The 22,957-nt window shown below is 39.8% G+C and overlaps 4 protein-coding genes and 1 pseudogene across 5 annotated transcripts in view; 2 read left to right on the top strand and 3 right to left on the bottom strand.

The window, feature by feature from the left end:
* The window catches only part of LOC133632468 (zinc finger protein OZF-like), a 48,287-nt gene extending 42,964 nt beyond the window's left edge, over positions 1 to 5,323 (bottom strand). For both annotated transcript variants that reach the window (XM_062024893.1, XM_062024895.1), the window contains exon 1: positions 5,050 to 5,323. In XM_062024893.1, coding sequence (XP_061880877.1) covers positions 5,050 to 5,152 — 103 coding nt within the window. In that variant the 5' untranslated portion in view covers positions 5,153 to 5,323. The remainder of the gene's footprint in view (positions 1 to 5,049) is intronic.
* LOC133632509 (zinc finger protein 135-like) overlaps positions 1 to 10,185 on the bottom strand; it is a 32,534-nt gene extending 22,349 nt beyond the window's left edge. Inside the window, exon 1 of the mRNA XM_062024973.1 lies at positions 8,135 to 10,185. Coding sequence (XP_061880957.1) covers positions 8,756 to 10,123 — 1,368 coding nt within the window. The 5' untranslated portion in view covers positions 10,124 to 10,185 and the 3' untranslated portion in view covers positions 8,135 to 8,755. The remainder of the gene's footprint in view (positions 1 to 8,134) is intronic.
* LOC133632464 (uncharacterized) overlaps positions 1 to 22,957 on the top strand; it is a 508,815-nt gene that overhangs the window by 372,586 nt on the left and 113,272 nt on the right. The gene's annotated exons all lie outside the window — the stretch shown is intronic.
* On the top strand, positions 11,543 to 11,661 carry LOC133633021 (5S ribosomal RNA; annotated as a pseudogene).
* Positions 14,346 to 21,442, bottom strand: LOC133632479 (E3 SUMO-protein ligase ZBED1-like). Its single transcript, XM_062024914.1, has 8 exons — positions 21,156 to 21,442; positions 18,552 to 18,723; positions 17,917 to 18,464; positions 16,256 to 16,400; positions 15,775 to 16,006; positions 15,566 to 15,679; positions 15,401 to 15,487; positions 14,346 to 15,292 (listed from the first exon to the last, which is right to left on the bottom strand). Exons 1-8 carry the CDS (start codon positions 21,256 to 21,258, stop codon positions 14,924 to 14,926), a joined length of 1,770 nt encoding a protein of 589 aa, XP_061880898.1. The 5' UTR covers positions 21,259 to 21,442; the 3' UTR covers positions 14,346 to 14,923.

The following is a 22,957-nucleotide window of genomic DNA, read 5'->3' as shown; positions in this document are numbered from 1 at the left end:
AACAGTGCCGGAGGAAAGTGATAAGTTTATAATATTTAACACTGATGGACCTAATAATACAAACAGTTCCTTGATAAGTTTCCCAGGAAGTGGGTCAAGTAAACATGTTGTTTGTTTTATCCCACTTACACGCTGTAATAATTCCTCTAATGTTATTTCATCAAAAATAGAGAGACTATTTTGGAGGGCAGTGTCCGTCGTATATACAGTCGTATTTGTGTTAATAGAGCCCAGTTGTAGCTGGGATGCGTTGTCTTTAATCTCCTTTCTAATGAGTTCAATTTTCTTATTAAAGAAATTAACAGTACGTAACTTTTTAAGTCCATAGTGGCAACAGGCATTCATGAGTTCAGCTTTTTTGTGAGTAACGTTAGTTATGCCTTTGTTGCAACGCGGGGCTGATAATGTGTCTCCGGCACATTTGACTCCATTTTGAGAGAGAAAACGCACGGTTACCAATTTCGAAATAAACGTAACGGACAGAAATATCTCAGGTTGGTTTCATAATGGATCAATGTAGCCGGGCCGATAAAGCTATATACATATATTTAGATTTGAGTGACACTTTAGTACAGACCTGGGCATTGTACGGCCCGTGGGCCGCATCCGGCCCTTTGCGCATCCCTGTCCGGCCCGCGTGAGGCCAATCATAAATTACAAAATACATTTCCAAAAGTATCTATGTCGAGTGTGCAATACAACGGTGCTGCTTTTGTTTTGAAAAGCGTTATTTGTATTACTTCCGTGTGGATGTATGCGCGTGTGCGATTGTGAGTGAATTGAACGGCGCAATCACAAATTACAAAATAAAGTTTAAAAAACATCTATGTCGTGCGCGCTATACAACTGTGCTGCTTTTATTTTGAAATGTGTTATTTATGCCGTATGTCCGGGGGGAACCTGTGAGTGAAGGTGCATAGAGACAAGCGATGAGACGCTAAAAAAAAGAAAAGTTGATGACGAATGGCGTGTTTTCAACAAGACATGGACTGCCAAGTATTTCTTTACATAAATTAATGGTAAAGCCGTGTGCTTAATTTGTGGTACACAGCTTGCTGTGTTTAAAGAATATCATTTTAATCGCCACTACACGAAGAAACACGAGGGAAAATACCGGAATGTGTCTGATGAAGCACGCGCAAGGGAGGCCGATGCGTTGATGGTAAAACTGCAAAGCCAACAAGGACTTTTTGCCATATTTCACACCCCCAGAGATGCAGCCGTCAGGACAAGTTTCGTCATTTCTCACAAAAGCGCCAGAAAAAGTAAGGCGTTTTCTGACGGAGAGTTTATTAAGGAGTGCTTATTGGACTCTGTTGCGCTGATATGCCCGGAGACTTGGACTGTTTTTCGCTAACTTTGGATGAGAGCTGTGATGTACGTGACACCGCCCAGCTGCTCTTCTTCTTACGTGGGATAACTGCAGACTTTCAAATCACGGAGTAGCTGGCAGCCATGCAGTCAATTAAAGGCCTACTGAAATGATTTTTTTTTATTTAAACGGGGATAGCAGATCTATTCTATGTGTCATACTTGATCATTTCGCGATATTGCCATATTTTTGCTGAAAGGATTTAGTATAGAACAACGACGATAAAGATTGCAACTTTTGGTATCTGATAAAAAAAAGGCTTGCACCTACCGGAAGTAGCGTGACGTAGTCAGTTGAACATATACGCAAAGTTCCCTATTGTTTACAATGATGGCCGCATGAAGTGAGAGAGATTCGGACCGAGAAAGCGACAATTTCCCCATTAATTTGAGCGAGGATGAAAGATTTGTGGATGAGTAAAGTGCAAGTGAAGGACTAGTGGGGAGTTGAAGCTATTCAGATAGGGAAGATGCTGTGAGAGCCGGGGGTGACCTGATATTCAGCTGGGAATGACTACAACAGTAAATAAACACAAGACATATATATACTCTATTAGCCACAACACAACCAGGCTTATATTTAATATGCCACAAATTAATCCTGCATAAAAACACCTGCGTGTTTGTTATGCTAGCTCCTAGCTCCTCTGCTAGCTCCTAGCTCCATAGAACACGCCAATACAATTCAAACACCTGATCAACACACACAATCACTCAGCCCAAAAGACCGTTTACCTAACCCAAGGTTCATAAAGCTTATATATTTTTAAAAAGTTACGTACGTGACGCGCACATACGGTCAAGTTATCGAATGTTTAGCAGCCAAGGCTGCATACTCACGGTACCTGATATTCATCTGGGAATGACTACAACAGTAAATAAACACAAGACATATATATACTCTATTAGCCACAACACAACCAGGCTTATATTTAATATGCCACAAATTAATCCTGCATAATAACACCTGCGTGTTTGTTATGCTAGCTCCCAGCTCCTCTGCTAGCTCCTAGCTCCATAGAACACGCCAATACAATTCAAACACCTGATCAACACACACAATCACTCAGCCCAAAAGACCGTTCACCTAACCCAAGGTTCATAAAGCTTATATATTTTTAAAAAGTTACGTACGTGACGCGCACGTACGGTACGGTACGTGTTATGCTAGCTCCTAGCTCCTCTGCTAGCTCCTAGCTCCATAGAACACGCCAATACAATTCAAACACATGATCAACACACACAATCACTCAGCCCAAAAGACCGTTCACCTAACCCAAGGTTCATAAAGCTTATATATTTTAAAAAAGTTACGTACATACGCAAAAAAAAGCCAAAGCTGCATACTCACAGTAGCACGTCTGCGTCTTTGTCATCCAAATCAAAGTAATCCTGGTAAGAGTCTGTGTTGTCCCAGTTCTCTACAGGCGTCTGTGTATCCAAATCAAAAGTCCTCCTGGTTAGAGTCTCTGTTATCCGAGTTCTTCCATCTTGACTGCATCTTTCGGGAATGTAAACAAAGAAGCGCCGGCTGTGTACTGTTGTGGCTGACTACGTTCGAAAAATACGTCCATTTCGCACCGACAACTTTCTTCTTTGCTTGCTTGGCTTCCTTCTCCATAATGCAATGAACATGATTGAAACAGATTCACGAACACAGATGTCCAGAATACTGTGGAATTATGAAATGAAAACAGAGCTTTTTCGTATCGGCTTCAATGTGGAAGGCATACCCGTGTTCGCCGGGCTACGTCACGCGCATACGTCATCCTCAGAGGCGTTTCGAACCGGAAGTTTAGCGGCAAATTTAAAATGTCACTTTATAAGTTAACCCGGCCGTATTGGCATGTGTTATAATGTTAAGATTTCATCATTGATATATAAACTATCAGACTGCGTGGTCGGTAGTAGTGGGTTTCAGTAGGCCTTTAAAGAGACAACCACAGGTAATGACTTGTTCACAGAGGTAAATGCGTGTTTGGACATGTTAGGACTGAAATGGGACAAGCTGGCAGGTGTGACAATCCAATCACTTTATTTATATAGCACATTTAAACAACAAAATGTTTCCAAAGTGCTGCACAACAATATTAAAAACAATATTCAAATATTATCCTTAGCTCCACCAATGACTGAATAAAAAGAAAAAACAATTACATATAAAACCAATATAAAATAAATATGATTAAAAAATATTTTTAACAACAGATGGTTGTCCAAATCTGATGGGGGAAAATGTTGGATAATGCAGGATAAAGTGACCATCAAAAGCAATCTGCTTTTGTATAAAGTTAAGTTAGGTTAAATTAAATTATTATTATTATTAATTATTATTATTATTATCATCATTATTATTTATCTTACGGTATATCAAAAATAATATTGAGCAAAATTTAATTGAAATATTGTCGTGTGGCCCTCCAGCAGTGCTCGGGTTGCTTATGCGGCCCCCGGTGAAAATTAATCGCCCACCCCTGCTTTAGTATAACTAAACGTTATGAAGGTGCTGGAATATTTCATGCTATTATTCAGAGGCAGCCTAAAATGAATCCTTTATTATTCACAACAGAAACGTGTACAATATCTGATTCAGTTCTGATGAGTTACATTTATAATAATGATAAATGGGTTATACTTGTATAGCGCTTTTCTACCTTCAAGGTACTCAAAGCGCTTTGACAGTATTTCCACATTCACCCATTCACACACACATTCACACACTGATGGCGGGAGCTGCCATGCATTTCTGTGTTATTATTGGTGTATGCTGCACCCCCAGTATTTTTTTCAATAAAATACTGGAAAGGATAGAAATGTAGTTTGTCTCTTTTATCCGATTATTAATCGATTAATCAAAGTAATAATCGACAGATTAATCGATTATCACATTAATCGTTAGTTGCAGCCCTAATATATATATATATATATATATATATATATATATATATATATATATATATATATATATATATATATATATATAAATATATATATATAAGAAATAATTGAATTTCAGTGAATTCTAGCTATAAATATAATCCTACCCACTTAACCCAACCCCCAAATCTCTGGAATTCGGAGGTCTCAAGGTTGGCAAGTATGTTTACTACCACAGTATCTTGTAACAGACATGTCCGCCATGTTTGATGGAGGTAATATATGCTCACAGCTGACAACTGTCATTTTGTTCATATCTATAATTGTGTTTACTAGAGGTGTAACGGTAACCGTTTTATATTTAATAAAAGTACATTAAAGTGCAGTTTGAATTTGAGGTACTGTACAATAATGCGCACCAACACATTAAACAAGTTTAATGATTATTTCAGGGCTAAAATGTTTTTATCCACAAACTCAAAAATGTTTTCAACAAAAAGTGTCTGCTGAGTTTTTTAGTACATGTTGTATCAGAGGATGAGAAACTTTGCAGAAACAAACAAAAAGGCTGATTGAAAAATATTAAAACACAGGATCACGGTCAATAAAGGCGGATTCACGCAGGATTATAGTAAGTATCGTTGCTTGCCTACTGTTTACTACTGCGGTAACTTCTAACAGACATTTCCGCCATTTTGGATCGAGGTTCTTTGTTTACATTGTTCAACAAAGTCGGCTAATTTCTGTTTTTAGGGCTTGGAATTCAAATAGCTTTCAAATGAGGGAACGCAACACACTCACCTTCATCTTCGCTTTTCAGATTGTTCTCCGTTGGTGGCGCTGATTCTCTTTCATGTTCTCTTTTAGCGGACGTCGCCATCTTAGCATAGCAGTAGTCGTCCATCTTCTATCACGTCTTCAATCTTCACTTCAGATATCGCTCCAAACTCAATGCACGTTTCGTGGCTTTGGAAAATACCAATTGAGATATTTGTTGCTATATTTGCTGTGAATCATATGACTTTAAGATCGTGAATTCCAAAAATCTCCGAACAACCATAGCATGCGGTCTTCGTCTTTTTGCTTGGCTTCAAGTACATTTGCGCATGCGCTAGAAGTCACCAACTTCCTTTTCCTACTCCACGGCAGTTGTTTTTCCAAAATAAAGGCATTTTAATCTTGTTTTACAGCAATGGTTTGCAAAAGTATTTATCCTCAAATACTCGACAACTACTCTTTGAAAATAAAAATAAAATATATACAAGCACAGGACAGATGGCTGACCAGAAAAAGGGCAAACATGGAAGATAAAAATCATACATTTTAAACACTACAAAAAACACATAAATATTTTTCGACCCACTTAGTTGTTTTAGTTAAAAACCTTTAGAAAGTCAAATGATTACTCTGAATAAAGAAGAAAAGCACTAAGAGTGTAGATCTCCACCAGGACCAATCCTATTGTTCACGTGCTACTAAATTGTGTGCCATCTCATGTGTATCGTGTGCTGGTATGACAATAAACTTCCATGAATCCTGTAAAACACCAGACAGTTAGTAATATGGTTTCACATAAAAATGTTGGTGAAACTGCTCATTTCTACCTAGCGATAGGTGGCTCTAACTGTAGTGCTAATCACTCACCAGCAGAAAGCCCTCATCGCACTGCTAATCAATAACTACCATCTTAGGCACTCAACATCACTAATCGCCAGTTAACAGCTATCATGCTAAATGTCAACTATCTTAAATGCAAACATGAAAACAAGACACATTAATGTATTTCCCCATTACAAACATCTTAACCCAAACCAGGGGTGTAAGGAAGGGATAGTAGTTCTTTTAGAGTTGGGACACGATGGACAGATTCCAGCCAGAGAATCCTCGAATCATCTTTATTGCTGAAAGGTGGATGTGAATGTGTGTGTTTGTGTGTGGTATTTAGTCGTCAACACACACAAGGCTGGCTGCCACCATTGATCGAAAACGGGCTATTCTGACAAAGACCTGCCTAAAAGGGGAAATGACATCACAGATTGACCCACCAACTTAAAGGCACAGGAACATTACAGAACTGATTAACGGCACACAATTGGCTTTCGTACAAGGGGTGTCAAACTCATTTTAGCTCAGGGGCCGCATGGAGAAAAATCTATTTCCACGTGGGCCGGACGGGTAAAATCCATCCATCTGTCCATTTTCTACCGCTTGTCCCTTTTGGGGTCGCTGGAGCCTATCTCAGCTGCATTTGGACGGAACACCCTGGACAAGTCGCCAACTCATCAAAAATATGACCACGACAACTTCAGATTGTTTTCTTTATTTTACTTCGGCCCAAAATAGAACAAGCACATTCTGAAAATGTACATATCACAAATAATCCTCTCGACAAAACACTTCAAGTTAGTTAAACATTTAGAGCAGGGGTGTCCAAAGTGCGGCCCGGGGGCCATTTGCGGCCCGCAGCTAATTGTTTACCGGCCCACCACACATTCTAGAAATACTATTGTAAAAATAAAAATGTGGAATGAGGTGACATCTAATGAGAAAAAGTTGCAATGTTGACACAAAAGCTGCCATGCAGGCTGTTTTTTCTTTTCTTTTGTCTTTCTTCATTTTTCTTTTTTTGCAATTGCTCAAAAAAATAAAAATAAAAAAAAAATAAAAAAAATCCATGTTTTAATTAATTATTTTCAGGGCTGCAATTACTTCAAATATTTCACTTTAAAATGTTTTATGCGGTAAATATTGCATATATTGTGTAGTAGCCAAATAAAAACAAAGTTTTCTTTGACAAAAGCGCATAAAACAAACAAAATAATAGTTCCAGCATAAAATCGACAGATATATCTGAAGTTGATCTCGTAACTTAAGTGTTGAAAGTAAAAGAAAAACCTAATAAAAATGTATCACTTTATGAGTGGGGCACTTTTTGGATCCCAAATATATTTAGTGATTTTTTATTTATCTTTTCACTGTGATTACTCAAAAATATGAAATAATTAAAATCAATGGTGTCCTGCATTATTGATCTTTTAGGGCTCTAATTACTAAATACTGCATATTTCAGTTTTACTATAAAAAAAACTAAGTTGTTTTTGACAGAAAAGCCATAAAACGGTTTTTTTTAAATTGTATTACTTTATATCAACTTGAAGTTGATATAGAGATTTACTGTAAGCGTTAAATAATTTAAAAAAAATAATAATCTGACTTTTTAACATTTATATGACTGAGACCCTTTATGGTCCCCGGGACCCCTAAAGGTAAAATAAATAAAAAATGCATATATTTTGTTATGGTTTGAAAACAAAAAATATCAAAATGGCCCCCACATGCTTTAATTTTTCCGTGTGCGGCCCTCAGTGGAAAAAGTTTGGACACCCCTGATTGAGAGGAAACAAATGGTCCATTTTCAAAAACACCATGAAGAACACAATGAACTTGGACTTAATCTCAGTGTTTGTACAAAGCAATTAAACTTTAAGTCACAACCCATCTAGGGTTGAACAAAAAACTAAATAAAGCATGAATAAAAACTATTCTATGTATCAACTACCTCATTTGTCTTTGCCACATATTAATCCTGTGCTAACTCAACAAACCATACAAACTGAGGTAGAAACTATTCAAGAGTGTTGAGCTACTTCCTGTCTTCTAGACATAATGTGTATTGATAGAAAAATAAAAGCTGTGCAATGTGTGAACAATTTCAACAAAGCACAAATAAAAAGTTAAAAGACTGACAGTATTGCAGTAAATCACACACTGTTCACTTTCTTTACATTTGCACAGAAGACAATCATTTTCACAGAACTATACTGATGGGTTATTTTACTCCTGTTGGGTGGAGGGGGAGGAGTCACAGCCCCGCTTTACCGTGTACCTCTTGCTTGGTATACTTGCTCGCCCCGGTATAAACTATTTGCTTGCCTAACAGAATTGCTATTGCGACATCCAGTGGACACATTTAGATGAGCAGATTCTTTCATTAAAAAATGCAGCTGAATTTTACTCTTTGCAAACTCATCTCGTGGGCCGGATTGAACCTGTTATGCCCGAATGTCGAGGGAGGTGGGGGTTGGGTTGTGGGTGTTGGGGGTTAATTGTTCATATGTCTCTGATTTGCACATCAATCAGTCTGAGGAGTAAAAGTTGGCAGTTTGTTATGCAAACAGTTACCCAGCATCACTTATGCATCAACGTCAGTTTTGATACATCTCAACTTTGCAGTGAAAAAGGGTGTAGTGCAGGTTTTTGAGTGTGCACAAACTTGACACACGAGGCCCCAGGTCCCTGGACTGAAGAAGGAGTAACCAAGCACTTGAAGCATCATCTATCTTACTGTTCAGGAAGGTTTCAGATACAGAGAAGACATGGGGTCATGAGTACATAAGATTATGCTCTAAATAATCCAAGTTTGTATGAATACCTCAGATATTTGTGAAAGAAGCAGTGAGGAGGTCCTGGGTAGGGTGGATGTTGCCACATATGAGCAACATACCGGTTATTTCCCCTTGTGTGTTCTTATGTGTTTTACTGCGTCTGCATTATGTGCGAACCTTTTACAGCACACTGAACAACTAAATGGTTTTTCACCTGTGTGTGTTCTCATGTGTTCAGTCAAATGGCTCTTAATGGAAAAGTTTTCACCACAAATCGAACAATTAAATGTTTTTTCACCTGTGTGTGTTCTCAGGTGTTCAGTCAAAGAGCTATTTCGAGAAAATATTTTGCCACAAACTGAACAATGACATGTTTTTTCACCTGTGTGTGTTCTCATGTGTAGAGTCAAACGGCAATTTTGAGAAAAGCTTTTGCCACAAACTGAACAATTAAATGGTTTTTCCCCTGTGTGTGTTTTCATGTGTTGAGTCAAACGGCAATTTCGATAAAAACTTTTGCCACAAACTGAACAATTAAATTGTTTTTCACCTGTGTGTGTTCTCATGTGTTGAGTCAAATTGCAATTGAGAGAAAAGCTTTTGCCACAAACTGAACAGTTAAATGGTTTTTCCCCTGTGTGTGTTTTCATGTGTTCAGTCAAAGACCTATTTTGACAAAAGTTTTTTCCACAAACTGAACAACTAAAAGGTTTTTCACCTGCGTGTGTTCTCATGTGTTCAGTCAAATAGCTATTTTGAGAAAAGCTTTTCCCACAAACTGAACAATTAAATGTTTTTTCACCTGTGTGTTTTCTCATGTGTTGAGTCAAACGGCAATTTAGAGAAAAGCTTTTGCCACAAACTAAACATTTAAATGGTTTCTCACCTGTGTGTGTTTTCATGTGTTGAGTCAAACTGCTATTTTGAGAAAAGCTTTTGCCACAAACTAAACATTTAAATGGTTTCTCACCTGTGTGTGTTCCCATGTGTTGAGTCAAACGGCTATTTAATGCAAAGCTTTTGCCACAAACTAAACATTCAAATGGTTTTTCACCTGTGTGTGTTGTCATGTGTGCATTCAAACTGCAATTTTGAGAAAAGCTTTTTCCACAAACTGAACAATTAAATGGTTTTTCACCTGTGTGTGTTCTCATGTGTTGAGTCAAACGGCTATTTAGAGCAAAGCTTTTGCCACAAACTAAACATTTAAATGGTTTCTCACCTGTGTGTGTTCTCATGTGTTGAGTCAAACTGCAATTTTGAGAAAAGCTTTTTCCACAAACTGAACAATAAAATGTTTTTTCACCTGTGTGTGTTCTCATGTGTTGAGTCAAACGGCTATTTAGAGCAAAGCTTTTGCCACAAACTAAACATTCAAATGGTTTTTCACCTGTGTGTGTTTTCATGTGTGCAGTCAAAGTGCAATTTTGAGAAAAGCTTTTTCCACAAACTGAACATTTAAATGGTTTTTCACCTGTGTGTGTTCTCATGTGTTGAGTCAAATGGCACTTTTTAGTAAAACTTCTAGCACAAACTGAGCAGCTCAAACATGTTTTACCTCTCTTCTTTGTAGAGCATTCAGAGTGTTTGTTGTCAGTGTGAGTCCTCATATCATCTTCACAGTCTTTATCGCTGCTCAAAGGTTCTTCAACCTCGTCTTCAGCCTCACTATCTGATAGTGGAGCTAAGAGGTTGTCTATTTGTGGTTTCTCTTCATCATCTTCAGTCTTCACAAAGATAATACTCAGTGGAAACTTGGTGTAATCAGCTTCCTCTCGTCCTAGAAGACACTCTCCCTCCTGAGTGATGCAGAGTTCCTCCTCTTCCTTTTTAATGCAGGGTGGTTGTGGAGTCTCCTGCTTCAAAGTGGAGCTCCCCCCTAACTGAGGGGAAACTTCTTCTGGATCACCGATCAGCTGCTGGACGTCTGCAAGACACAAACAACAAAAACACATTTTCTTCTCTGTACTGTATGTGTGTGTAGTAGGGTTGTACAGTATACTGCTACTAATAAAGTATCGCGGTACTAATCAATCGACCAGGGCCGAGGCGCATGATGAGTGTGTCAAAACGCACACACAAAGTGCATACAAGCAATAACATGGTGGAGAGGAAGAAAGGCAACAAAGGACAATTCTACTGGTTAATAAAGAGGGTGCGTGAAGTGCAATATGGAGGTATTTGGGCTTCTAAACTAACAATAAAGGTGACACTTTAAACAGGGAGCCGCCGCTCTGCAAGGGTTGATTTACACCTTTCCTGTTTGTCGGCTCCCAGACCGTGGTCGAGGAGCGCAGGGGAGACGCTCCCTTCAGGGCCCATGTTTTTTTGGGTAACACTGGGTCCATAAAGCTCCGCTCTTTGGTCGGAAGGACGAGGCCGTCGATTAGTTACAACTTGCTCACTTTATTATTTCCACAGGGCACAACCGGACATCCACCATGCTATTAACACTCCTGCACATGCTACCACTACCTCTCCTTACTTGCCCACTCACGTCACTCACCCCACATACTGCCACTCTTAAAGGTGCACACACACATACGCTACTCTCACAACAGCTGCTTTAAAACACGCCTTGCCAAATGTGGTGATTAGTATTACCACCTTTGCTTCAGACTTAGGTCAACATTTAAATAATAAGCATTCAGATCTGCACAAGGAGTTTAAATAGTGACAGGTATAATGTAGTTGTTACACCTGTCCTGCTGCTCTCTCTTTACTCGCCCGCTCACTCACTGACGTCCCTCAGACAACACGTTGACATTCTCACAAACACACATACTACTCTCCTAAGTTAACCAGCTCCCCTGCTGTGCACATGTAGATACGTAGACGCGCACACAGCTGCTTAGCTTGATGTCAAATATTAGCGCAGTTAAAACTGCCCAATTAGCAGTCAACTAATGATTTACAGCATTACTACCTTGAGCACGCCCGATCTCGCCCGATCTCGGAAGTTAAGCAAGGTCGGGACTGGTAAGTACTTGGATGGGAGACCGCCTGGGAATACCAGGTGCTGTAAGCTTGAGCGCGGCGACGGTCTGTAGGAACCTGCTGCCACACGTTGCAACCACCGAAGACAGCAAGAACTCCACTCGGGGAAAGAAACAACGTGAGTATGGCTCCCTGTTCTTCGTGCACCGTTCTCATGGATAGGTTGGCCCTACTAGAGGACCTTGTCCGCCGACTAGAGCAGAGTAATTTCGTAATTTTAGACGCGGCGGACACTAGCATTAGCTGTAGCGAGCTGACTAGCCCAGTTTGTAGCAGCCCTAAGCGGCCTACAAGCAAAGGTGAACCGGTTGAGACGCATAATAGAGTTAGCCTTTTAGCTAGTCCTACACCCCAGGCTACCGGGCACCCTTAGTCATATCATCAATCAATCAATCAATGTTTATTTATATAGCCCTAAATCCCAAGTGTCTCAAAGGGCTGCACAAGCCACAACGACATCCTCGGTACAGAGCCCACATAGTCATAGGGGTCTCCATCACCCAAAACAAACAACTTAGCAAACCAGCCATAATTAAGTGTATTCCCAAGGTCAGAGCACCTGACATTGAAGCTAATCTTAGGGAGCTAACTCGCAGCAGGCCTAGTAAACTTGTACGACAGGCCAATTGCACCACGACAGCTACGCAAACATAGTTGTACACGTTGGCTCCAATGACACTAGGATGAGCCAGTCAGAGATTACAAAGAGGAACATAGCTAGGACTTGTAATCTCGCTAGAAAGATGTCTAGGCATCGAGTACTTGTCTCTGGCCTCCTGCCTGCGAGAGGCAATGATGAGAGGTATAGCAGATTAGTCTCGCTTCAACAGGAGGGTTAAAACTCATTTGTAAACGCTCGCTTTTAAATAGACCTCCCTTTTAGACCAGTTGATCTGCCCTCTCTTTTCTGCTCTGCCCCCCTCTCCTGCGTGGAGAGGTTATTAGGTGACTCCAGATGAGGCACTAGCTGTTCCAAGTCGGGACCCGGGGTGGACCACTCATCTGTGCATCAGTTGGGGACGTCTCTGCACTGCTGACTTGTCTCCATTCAAGATGATCTCCTGCTGGCCCCACTATGGACTGGACTCTCACACTATTAACTAGATCCACTATGGACTGGACTCTCACACTATTAACTAGATCCACTATGGACTGGACTCTCACACTATTAACTAGATCCACTATGGACTGGACTCTGACACTATTAACTAGATCCACTATGGACTGGACTCTCACACTATTAACTAGATCCACTTTACGTCCATTGCACCGGTTTCAAAGGTTTCTCGTTATTCCCATTGGGTTGAGTTTTTTCTTGCCCTGATGTGGGATCTGAGCCTAGGATGTCGTTGTGGCTTGTGCAGCCCTTTGAGAAATTTGTGATTAAGGAATATATAAATAAACTTTGATTGATTGAACACTTACATTTATATATAGAACACAGTCTACCCCACGGCAGCTGTGGCTACAAATGTAGCTTACCACCACCAGGTGTGAATGAATGATGGGTTCCCACTTCTCTGTGAGCGCTTTGAGTATCTAATAATAGAAAAGCGCGATATAAAATCTAATCCATTATTATTATTATTATATGGTTTTTCATCTGTGTTTGTTCTCATGTGTTGAGTCAAAGAGCTATTTTGAGAAAAGCTTTCGCCACAGACTGAACAATTAATTTTTTCTCTCTCTTGTGTGTGTTCTCATGTGTCGCGTCAAATAGGTATTTCAAGAAAAGCTTTCGCCACAAACTGGACAATTAAATGGTTTTTCACCTGTGTGTGTTCTCATGTGTCGAGTCAAAGAGCTTTTTTGAGAAAAGCTTTTGCCACAAACTGAGCAGCTCGAACATTTTTACCTTCACAGTCTTTATCGCTGCTCAAAGGTTCTTCAACCTCGTCTTCGTCTTGTGGTTTCTCTTCATCATCTTCAGTCTTCACAGAGAGAATACTCAGTGGAAACTTGGTGTAATCAGCTTCCTCTCGTCCTAGAAGACACTCTCCCTCCTGAGTGATGCAGAGTTCCTCCTCTTCCTTTTTAATGCAGGGTGGTTGTGGAGTCTCCTGCTTCAAAGTGGAGCTCCCCCCCAACTGAGGGGAAACTTCTTCTGGATTACCGATCAGCTGCTGGACGTCTGCAAGACACAAACAACAAAAACACACTTTCTTCTATGTACTGTATGTGTGTGTAGTAGGGTTGTTCGGTATCACTACGGGTTCAAAAAAGGGATCTAGGCTAACGCCACGCTACTGGGAACTGTAGTTAAGCTACATAGCCTCGCTCCTTGTTGTGCACTACTGCCCATCACTGAATCTAACTCGTAAATAAATGCAAGCAAAAGTCAGCTAACAATGCAGGTAATGGGGATGCACTCTATTTCTTCTATTAAAAACTCTAAAAAAATATCCAGCAACTTTTTATATACACGCTGTAAGTATATATGTAATGTAATAACAGGCACATTCATAATAACATGTAATATTTACGTATTTTCATCATTTTTTATCATTTTAAGCAAACGGCGGCACATTATTTTCACAGAAGCATCACAATGTTCGCTATTTCCTTCAACAACACCACCAACTATTACTAATAAAGGCAGACTTCATGAGTGCCATCAAAGAATACTTTGGGACAAATTATGATCCAGAACTAGGGTTGGGTATCGTTTGAATTTGAACGATTCCGATTCTTTGTTTCGATTCCGATTCCTGACGATTCTCGATTCCGATTCTTTTAAGAGGCAGGGTCAAAAAAATGTTTAGAATATTTTAAATGAGCTAGCTAACCTACAGTCTTTCTGAACGAAATAGTCTGACATTCTCCATCAATTTTAATTCTATTAACTTTTTATGAACTTTACTATAAATTCCTCACAGGGCTGTTTTCAACTAGAATATAAATATCAAATCTATGAACTTGAATATAAATATCATAAATTATGAATACATTTTCCCAGGGGTACACTTTCCTCAAGAGAGCTTTATTTTTGAAAACCTCCTGAAAACACATTTACACATAAGTGTATGATGCTGCAGGAAACCTCATGAAAACACCTTTACACATAAGTGTATGATGCGTCAGGAAACCTCATGAAAACACCTTTACACATAAGTGTATGATGCTGCAGGAAACCTCATGAAAACACATTTACACACACAAGTGTATGATGCTGCAGGTACTTAAAAATGTTACCGTGCTCCCACTGATGGGCTAACCTGGTGCAGAAAAGCAAATAAACAATAAGAAACAACTTGCAAAACCCAGTCCAGAGTAGCAGTAGGTACAGTATAAAATCAGAGACAGTTCTTGTTTAGGAAAATGACCATATCCGCCTTCTCAGGCAGGATGCGTGAGCGTTCTGGACAGATAGTGTCTCCTGCTGTGGAAAATACACATTCGCTGGGTGTGGAAGAAGCTTGAACGCATAAATAGGAGAAAGCGAGATCTGACAGCAAAGGATAAGTCTTTTGTTGGTTCCACCACCATGCAGCAGGGTCGTCAGACATAAGTATCGGTGGAACGTCCTGGTACATCCGCAGCTCTCTCTCCACTCGTTTCTTGATGGACATGGAGCTCTGCTGTGACACTATGCTCTGTGCCTCTTCCTCAGCAAACAGCTCCTCCATGGGAGTCTTCTTGGGCAGTTTGCAGGGAGGCTGTTGCTATAAAACAAAAGGTTCATCAGTATTATCACTAAAAAAGGGAAAACCTCTATTAAAGGCACGATCATTTGGATTTAAAACCTATATAATATCAGCTATTAAACTTACACTCTCCTGCTCATCCTCGTTCTCCTCATTTGCCTCATTCTCAGATTGCATGGTGTTCCCATCAGCTCCACAGACTTCCTCTGTTGACTACAAAGAACATAATTAGCATTTAGATCTTAGATTTTAGTAGCTGAAAAGAACAGTTGTGCATGAATGACATTTCACCTGTTCAATCAGCTTTCTCTGGATCTGGTCCCAGATGGTGTCATCATCCAATTTATGTTTAAAGCGTGGATCCAACGCACTGGCCAGCTGGAGAAAGGCCCTGATCTCATCATTCTGTAAAACACATGTTCTTTAAATGTTTTAACAAGCCGCAGGAGATTTCTATTTTTCAACAGTTTCTTTCCAGGTGCCCTGCCTCAGTCACTTACCTGGTAGCGCTTGGATAGGTTTTCCCAAATCTGTTTTTTGAGGTTTGACACAAAGACTGTGTCTCCATCTTTTACAGCCAGGTGTGCCTCAAGCTTTTTGAGGATAGGCAGAATCTGTCCGCATGTGGGACTCTTTTCGGAAGACACGCAGAGTGTTGATGTGTAGAGCACCTTCATTACGCTGATGAAGTCCTCAGCTTTTCTAAAGTCCTCCTCAGTTAGCCGAGCAAGTCTGTATGAAAAAGAATTAAGAACACAGATTCAAGTTAGAAATATTCTCTTTTTTTCTTAACAAAACACCTAACATATGCACTCCCAGTAGGGAGTGCATATGTTAGGTGTTTTGTATTAGAACAGCATTAGAGTGAATGTGCTAATGTAGGGAGTCCCTACATTAGCACATTCACTCTAATACTGTTCTTTGAATTTGTATTATGTGTGTACTGGTATTTTTTGTCTAAGCTTGTCTATCTAAATCTACCTGTCCCTTTCCATATTTTTTCTCAGCCGTTGATCCAAGGTGGCTGCTTGAATTGCATGGTACTGCTCTGTGAATCTCTCCAGCATTAGATACAGAGAGTTCCACTGTGTTCTCACATCAAGTATTAGTGAGTGTCGGGGCAGCTCTGATAAAAACAAGAACATCAATTTTAAGTCATTTAGCAGATGCTTTTCATCCCAGGACACAAACAATACTTTTGTAAAATTGGACTCATACTAAAGTATGACTCTGCAGAGCTCCTAAATATAATAAGAGATCAGACATATAAAGTCATTATGTGTCAGTGCACAACAGTTAAAGGCCTACTGAAAGCCACTACTACCGACCACGCAGTCTGATAGTTTATACATCAATGATGAAATCTTAACATTGCAACACATGCCAATACGGCCGGGTTAACTTATAAAGTGCAATTTTAAATTTCCCGGGGAACTTCCGGTTCAAAACGCCTTTGGAGGATGACGTATGCGTGTGACGTCGCGAGGTCCACGGAAGTGTTTGGACCCTTTTGGACACAATACAAAAAGCTCTGTTTTCTTCGACAAAATTCCACAGTGTTCTGGACATCTGTGTTGGTGAATCTTTTGCAATTTGTTTAATGAACAATGGAGGCTGCAAAGAAGAACGTTGTAGGTGCGATCGGTGTATGCGGCTGGCTGTAGCAACACAACAAGGAGGACTTTGTTGGATAGCAGACACGCTAGCGCCGGCGACCTCACCTTGACTTCCTACATCTCCGGGCCGCCGACCGCATCGTCGATCGCTGGAACGTAGGTGAGCACGGGTGTTGAGCAGATGAGGGCTGGCTGGCGTAGGTGGAGCGCTAATGTTTTTATCATAGCTCTGACGAGGTCCCGTTGTTAAGTTAGCGTCGTTAGCAACAGCATTGCTAGGCTTCGACAGGCGTCGAATACACAGTAACCGTGTATTTACATGTCCAGTGTTTGGTTCGGTGTCTCTGATAGTAGTATTGTTGATCTTCTGTCTATCCTTCCAGTCAGGGATTTATTTATTTTGTTTCTATCTGCATTTGAGACAGATGCTATCACGTTAGCTCATGCTAAAGAGCTTCGTCAATGTATTGTCGTGGAGATAAAAGTCACTGTGAATGTCCATTTCGCCTTCTTGACTCTCATTTTCAAGAGGATATAGTATCCGAGGTGGTTTAAAATACAAATCCGTGATCCACAATAGAAAAAGGAGAGAGTGTGGATTCCAATGAGCCAGCTTGTACCTAAGTTACGGTCAGAGCGAAAAAAGATATCTCTTGAACTGCATTCTAGTCCGTCACTCTTAACGTTCCTCATCCACGAATCTTTCATCCTCGCTCAAATTAATGGGGTAATCGTCACTTTCTCGCTCCTAATATCTCGCGCTCCATTGTAAACAACGGGGAATTGTGAGCAGCACTACCGCTTGTGACGTCACGCTACTTCCGGTAGGGGCAGGGTTTTTTTTTATCAGCGAGCAAAAGTTGCGAACTTTATCGTCGATGTTCTCTACTAAATCCTTTCAGCAAAAATATGGCAATATCGCAAAATGATCAAGTATGACACATAGAATGGATCTGCTATTCCCGTTTAAATAAAAACAAATAATTTCAGTAGGCCTTTAAATAAAGAGAACTTTGTGTGACTTACGTAGAAGTTCTTGCTTCTCTTTGAGGACTACCTTGGCCATCAAGCACCTCTTCATCCACACAACAATGGCTCGGACCTTGGCCACCCACTGACTCACTGAATTTAGGGAGTATAGACTCTGTGCTGCTAGATTAAGTGTGTGAGCAAAACAGCAGAGTTTCACAAACTGCAGGCGCTTTATGGCCACATACATGTTTGCAACGTTATCTACCGTTACTGCTATGATTTTCTCAGATATAGCAAACTCTGATAGGACATCACTTATTTCTTCTGCAACAATACAGCCTGTCTGTGCTTTGTACACAGCCTTTGTTTTTAGCACTTTTTGCTGCATTTCCCCCTCAATTATGTAGTGTGCTGTGATGGTGAGATAGTGGTCCTGTGTGATGCTACTCCAGCCATCACATGTCAGTGCTACAGAGCTGGTTTCACGGAGCTCTGTAATGATGTTACACTTCTCTACCTTGTACCATGCCGGGATCAATGTATTAGACAGGTAGTCCCTGGAAGGTGGTGTGTATTTTGGATTTAGAGTTTTCACCACATCCCTGCAAACATAAACAAACATGTAATGTTGCTGTTACTGTTTAGCCCAGTATCAATTAGCTTAGCTCTAACGTTATTGCTTAACTAACCTAAATGTTGGCGATTCCACCTCTGAAAAGGGATGCAGTCTTTTGATTATGTGTGCAGTGACCTTTCTGTGGCACTCTTCCGTCTGTGGCACCGACATCTTCCCCATTGCCGCTACGGTGAACGGAGTACACCGAGCACATGGCGGAGCCTGGCTAGCAGGTTGTAAATTGCCTATGAAAAAATATGCGGGCTAATTTGTTAGCTGCCTCAACGTTGGCGCAAAACACATTATTTATTGCATATATATTGTTTTACTTACCGGATTCGGACTGCAGTGCAGTCACTGAGGTGCCAGGCTGGGCGTCGGAGCCAGAGGAGGACGGTTGGCGCAGCGCGTCGAAGACGGGACACGCATTTATATGTACTCCATGAACTAGTCGGAGGTGCTTTATCATGTTTGACGTGCACCCTCCTAAGCACGAAACAGTCCTGACGCACGTGTTACATTTTGCGGTTATTTCATTTTTTTTTGTAAAGTAAAGCCACACTTTCGACCGCCGACGCCCGCTATCCTTGCTTGAGCTTGACTGACTCGCTCGGCTATGCTAACACTTCCGGCGGTGGGTGCTTCTTCGTTGGTGTTCAGCGGCTTCTTCTTCCGGTCGGCGGACATATTGTTTTTCCGGTCGGCGGACTGGGTATCGAAACTAGGAATCGAAATTTTAACTTTTGAACGATTCCGGGAGAATCGGAAAGTTAGTCCCGGTTCCAATCGATACTCGATACCCAACCCTATCCAGAACCTTATATTTTTGAGCCTGAATATAAGGAGGATGAGCTACAAGTTTTAGAAGCTGACTGATAAGCAGATCAATTAATTAGCACTATTGCTAAGTGCTAAACAAAAAATATGAACTATATACCATCCAATCTCGATTAATATCACTTTTTATTTAAATTAAGGCAGATTTTCCGGTGCAGGATAATAGCGAGTACAGTTGCATCCCTACTATTTACTACCATACTTGCCAACCCTCCCGAATTTTCCGGGAGACTCCCGAATTTCAGTGCCTCTCTCGAAAATCTCCCGGGACAACCATTCTCCCGAATTTCTCCCAATTTCCAGCCGGAGTTAAGGCACGCCCCCTCCAGGTCCGTGCGGACCTGAGTGAGGACAGCCTGTCGTCCCGTCCGCTTTTCCTTCATATAAGCAAGAAGGAGACGAAGCAGAAGAAAGAAGAGGAGACAGTCATGGCGACGACGAGTGACAGAGAATAGAACGAGGATGGACAATTCAACCCTAAACTCACTCCTTTCCTGCAAATTAAATTTCACAGATGCTGCCTGTAATAGAGTGATCAAAGTTGTTTGTTGCCATCTCCTGGTGAATGTTGGGTATAGTGTTCTGTGGTTACTTTTCGGTTGGCCAACGGTTTACGTTGTATCGCGCACCCTGACGGCAAGTGTGGGAGTCGGTTCTGAAGTATGAAGTAAAGAGACCTAACTTCATCACCTCGCCTGGTTATTGACTCCAACCCAGAATTTTACACTGCCCATACCTATGCTCCTTCAAAGGCTGTGCTACTGGCTGCAAAGCATTGCACTTTCAAATACAACAATGAGTAGAGGAGTGTTATGTGTGTATACGTGTAAATAAATGAACACTGAAATTCAAGTATTTATTTTATTTATATATATATATATATATATATATATATATATATATATATATATATATATATATATATATATTACATATATATATATAAAATAAAATACATATATATATATATATATATATAGCTAGAATTCACTGAAAGTCAAGTATTTATACTATTTATATGCATATATATATATATATATATATATATATATATATATATATATATATATATATATATATAATAAAATACATATATTCACTGAAATTCAAGTATTTCTTAATATATATATATATATATATATATATATATATATATATATATATAATAAATACTTGACTTTCAGTGAATTCTAGCTATAAATATAATCCTACCCCCTTAACCCCCCCCCCAAATCTCCCGAATTCGGAGGTCTCAAGGTTGGCAAGTATGTTTACTACCACAGTATCTTGTAACAGACATTTCCGCCATGTTTGATGGAGGTAATATATGCTCACAGCTGACAACTGTCATTTTGTTCATATCTATAATTGTGTTTACTAGAGGTGTAACGGTTTTATATTTAATAAAAGTACATTAAAGTGCAGTTTGAATTTGAGGTACTGTAAAATAATGTGCACCAACACATTAAACACGTTTAATGATTATTTCAGGGCTAAAATGTTTTTATCCACAAACTCAAAAATTATTTCAATAAAAAGTGACTGCTGAGTTTTTTAGTACATGTTGTATCAGAGGGTGAGAAACTTTGCAGAAACAAACAAAAAGGCTGATTGAAAAATATTAAAACACAGGATCACGGTCAATAAAGGCGGATTCACGCAGGATTATAGCAAGTATCGTTGCTTGCCTACTGTTTACTACTGCGGTAACTTCTAACAGACATTTCCACAATTTTGGATCGAGGTTCTTTGTTTACATTGTTCAACAAAGTCGGCTAATTTCTATTTTTATGGCTTGGAATTCAAACAGCTTTCAAATGAGGGAACGCAACACACTCACCTTCATCTTCGCTTTTCAGATTGTTCTCCGTTGGTGGCGCTGATTCTCTTTCATGTTCTCTTTTAGCGGACGTCGCCATCTTAGCATAGCAGTAGTCGTCCATCTTCTATCACGTCTTCAATCTTCACTTCAGATAACACGCCATCGCTCCACAATCAAAGTCCGTTTCGTGGGCTTAAGAAAAGGTGAATAGTTGAGGTATTTGATGCTATTTTTGAATCTATAAGATCGTAAATGTGAAACTTCTCCGGAAAGCCGCGTCGCTTAGTCCGCCATCTTGGACTTTCCGCTTTGCCACTGTTCCATGTTTTTGCGCATGCGCCAGAAGTTTGCAACTTCCGATCGACAACTGCACTTTAAAAAATAAAATACCTTTTAAATAACTAGCGGCCCTTTTAATCTTTTCTTACATTTCTGGCTCATAATTGAAGTGCTCCTTATTGCGAAAACATTTTTGATATAAAAATACTTTGGAGATAGAAATGAAACAAAAATTGAGAATGTTGTATTCTGTCTTTTAGTGGGTTCAATCAAACGGCAAGTTGTTTGACAAAGTAAGTGTTGTGAAAGTGTGAAACTCACACTACCCCAGTATACATTTTCAACATTATAGCATTTCACCCTTTTGACGTTTTTTCCTCTTGACTTTTATCAGTAATATCCTCATTGAACGATGACTTGTACTCGACCTCGGACCAACTGCACTCAGTGAGGAAACAAACACGCTCACATAAATATTGCTCTTATTGCAAGCATAGACAGCAGAACACTTCTATTTTCACTTTTGTACACTGACTTTAGTTATCTGCTGCACTGACAAGATGCCTGCTCGGTGCGTGTTGGCGACTGTAGCCAAACTGCTGTGTCAAAACTGCCGTGTGACGTCACCATTTACCTTTTTCTTTTACGCGAACCCGGGCACATGAAAACAAAATAATGGGCTCTGTTGGCTACTTACTTAATAAACATACAGGACAAAGTGCGTCCTGATTTTTTTATTCTATTTTAAACTTGATGTGTGCCGATGATAAGAAAGTTTGTCGCTGCATTACTGACTAATAACCTCAGTTTTATCTGAAGTTCCATCGAGGTTTGTTTTGAAGCGAAAGTGGGCGCAGAGCACATCCCTCTACCACTGGTGTGTGACGTCATCGCTGCCTGTGTGATGCGCACTGCCTTCCTGCGCCGGTCAAAACCAACACTGTGATTAATCATCATTCATTTATGGTAATGCGATATATTATTTTTAATAATCACATGCATTAACGCATTAACATTGACAGCCTTAGTTTAAACCCATTCTTTCTTCTTTTTGTTTTAAATAAAAAGCATTTGACACAAATAATCACAGCATCTTAATAAACAAATTAGAAAGGTATGGAATCAGAGGGTTGGCATTGAACTGGATAAGAAGCTACTTAATCAACAGGAAGCAATACGTGAAGATAGGCAAACACACTTCCATAGAGCTAAAAATATATTGTGGTGTACCTCAGGGATCAATACTCGGACCAAAATTGTTCAATCTCTATATAAATGACATTTGTAAAGTTACAAAGGACTTAAAAGTTAGTATTATTTGCAGATGATACAACAGCACGAAATGAACGAATGAAAAAGATGGTTTGACAAAAACAGACTATCTTTGAATCTCAGTAAGACTAAAATAATGCTTTTTGGTAACAGTAGAAGAGAAAGTCAAACACAAATACAAATAGATGGAGTACATATTGAAAGGGTAAAAGAAAATGCATTTTTGGGTGTAATAATAGATGATAAAATGAATTGGAAATGTCATGTAA

Source organism: Entelurus aequoreus, linkage group LG17 (assembly GCF_033978785.1).
Source record: "Entelurus aequoreus isolate RoL-2023_Sb linkage group LG17, RoL_Eaeq_v1.1, whole genome shotgun sequence".
Classification (NCBI taxonomy): domain Eukaryota; kingdom Metazoa; phylum Chordata; class Actinopteri; order Syngnathiformes; family Syngnathidae; genus Entelurus; species Entelurus aequoreus.
This window is presented reverse-complemented; position numbering and strand designations above follow the sequence as displayed.

Excerpts from the sequence above, each read along its gene's own strand:
- LOC133632479 (XM_062024914.1), bottom strand. The coding sequence starts at position 21,258 with ATGGACGACTACTGCTATGCTAAGATGGCGACGTCCGCTAAAAGAGAA. Across the intron at positions 15,680-15,774 it reads ACCTATCCAAGCGCTACCAG|AATGATGAGATCAGGGCCTT; the intron begins GTAAGTGACTGA and ends TGTGTTTTACAG. Across the intron at positions 15,293-15,400 it reads ACGAGGATGAGCAGGAGAGT|CAACAGCCTCCCTGCAAACT; the intron begins GTAAGTTTAATA and ends TTTGTTTTATAG.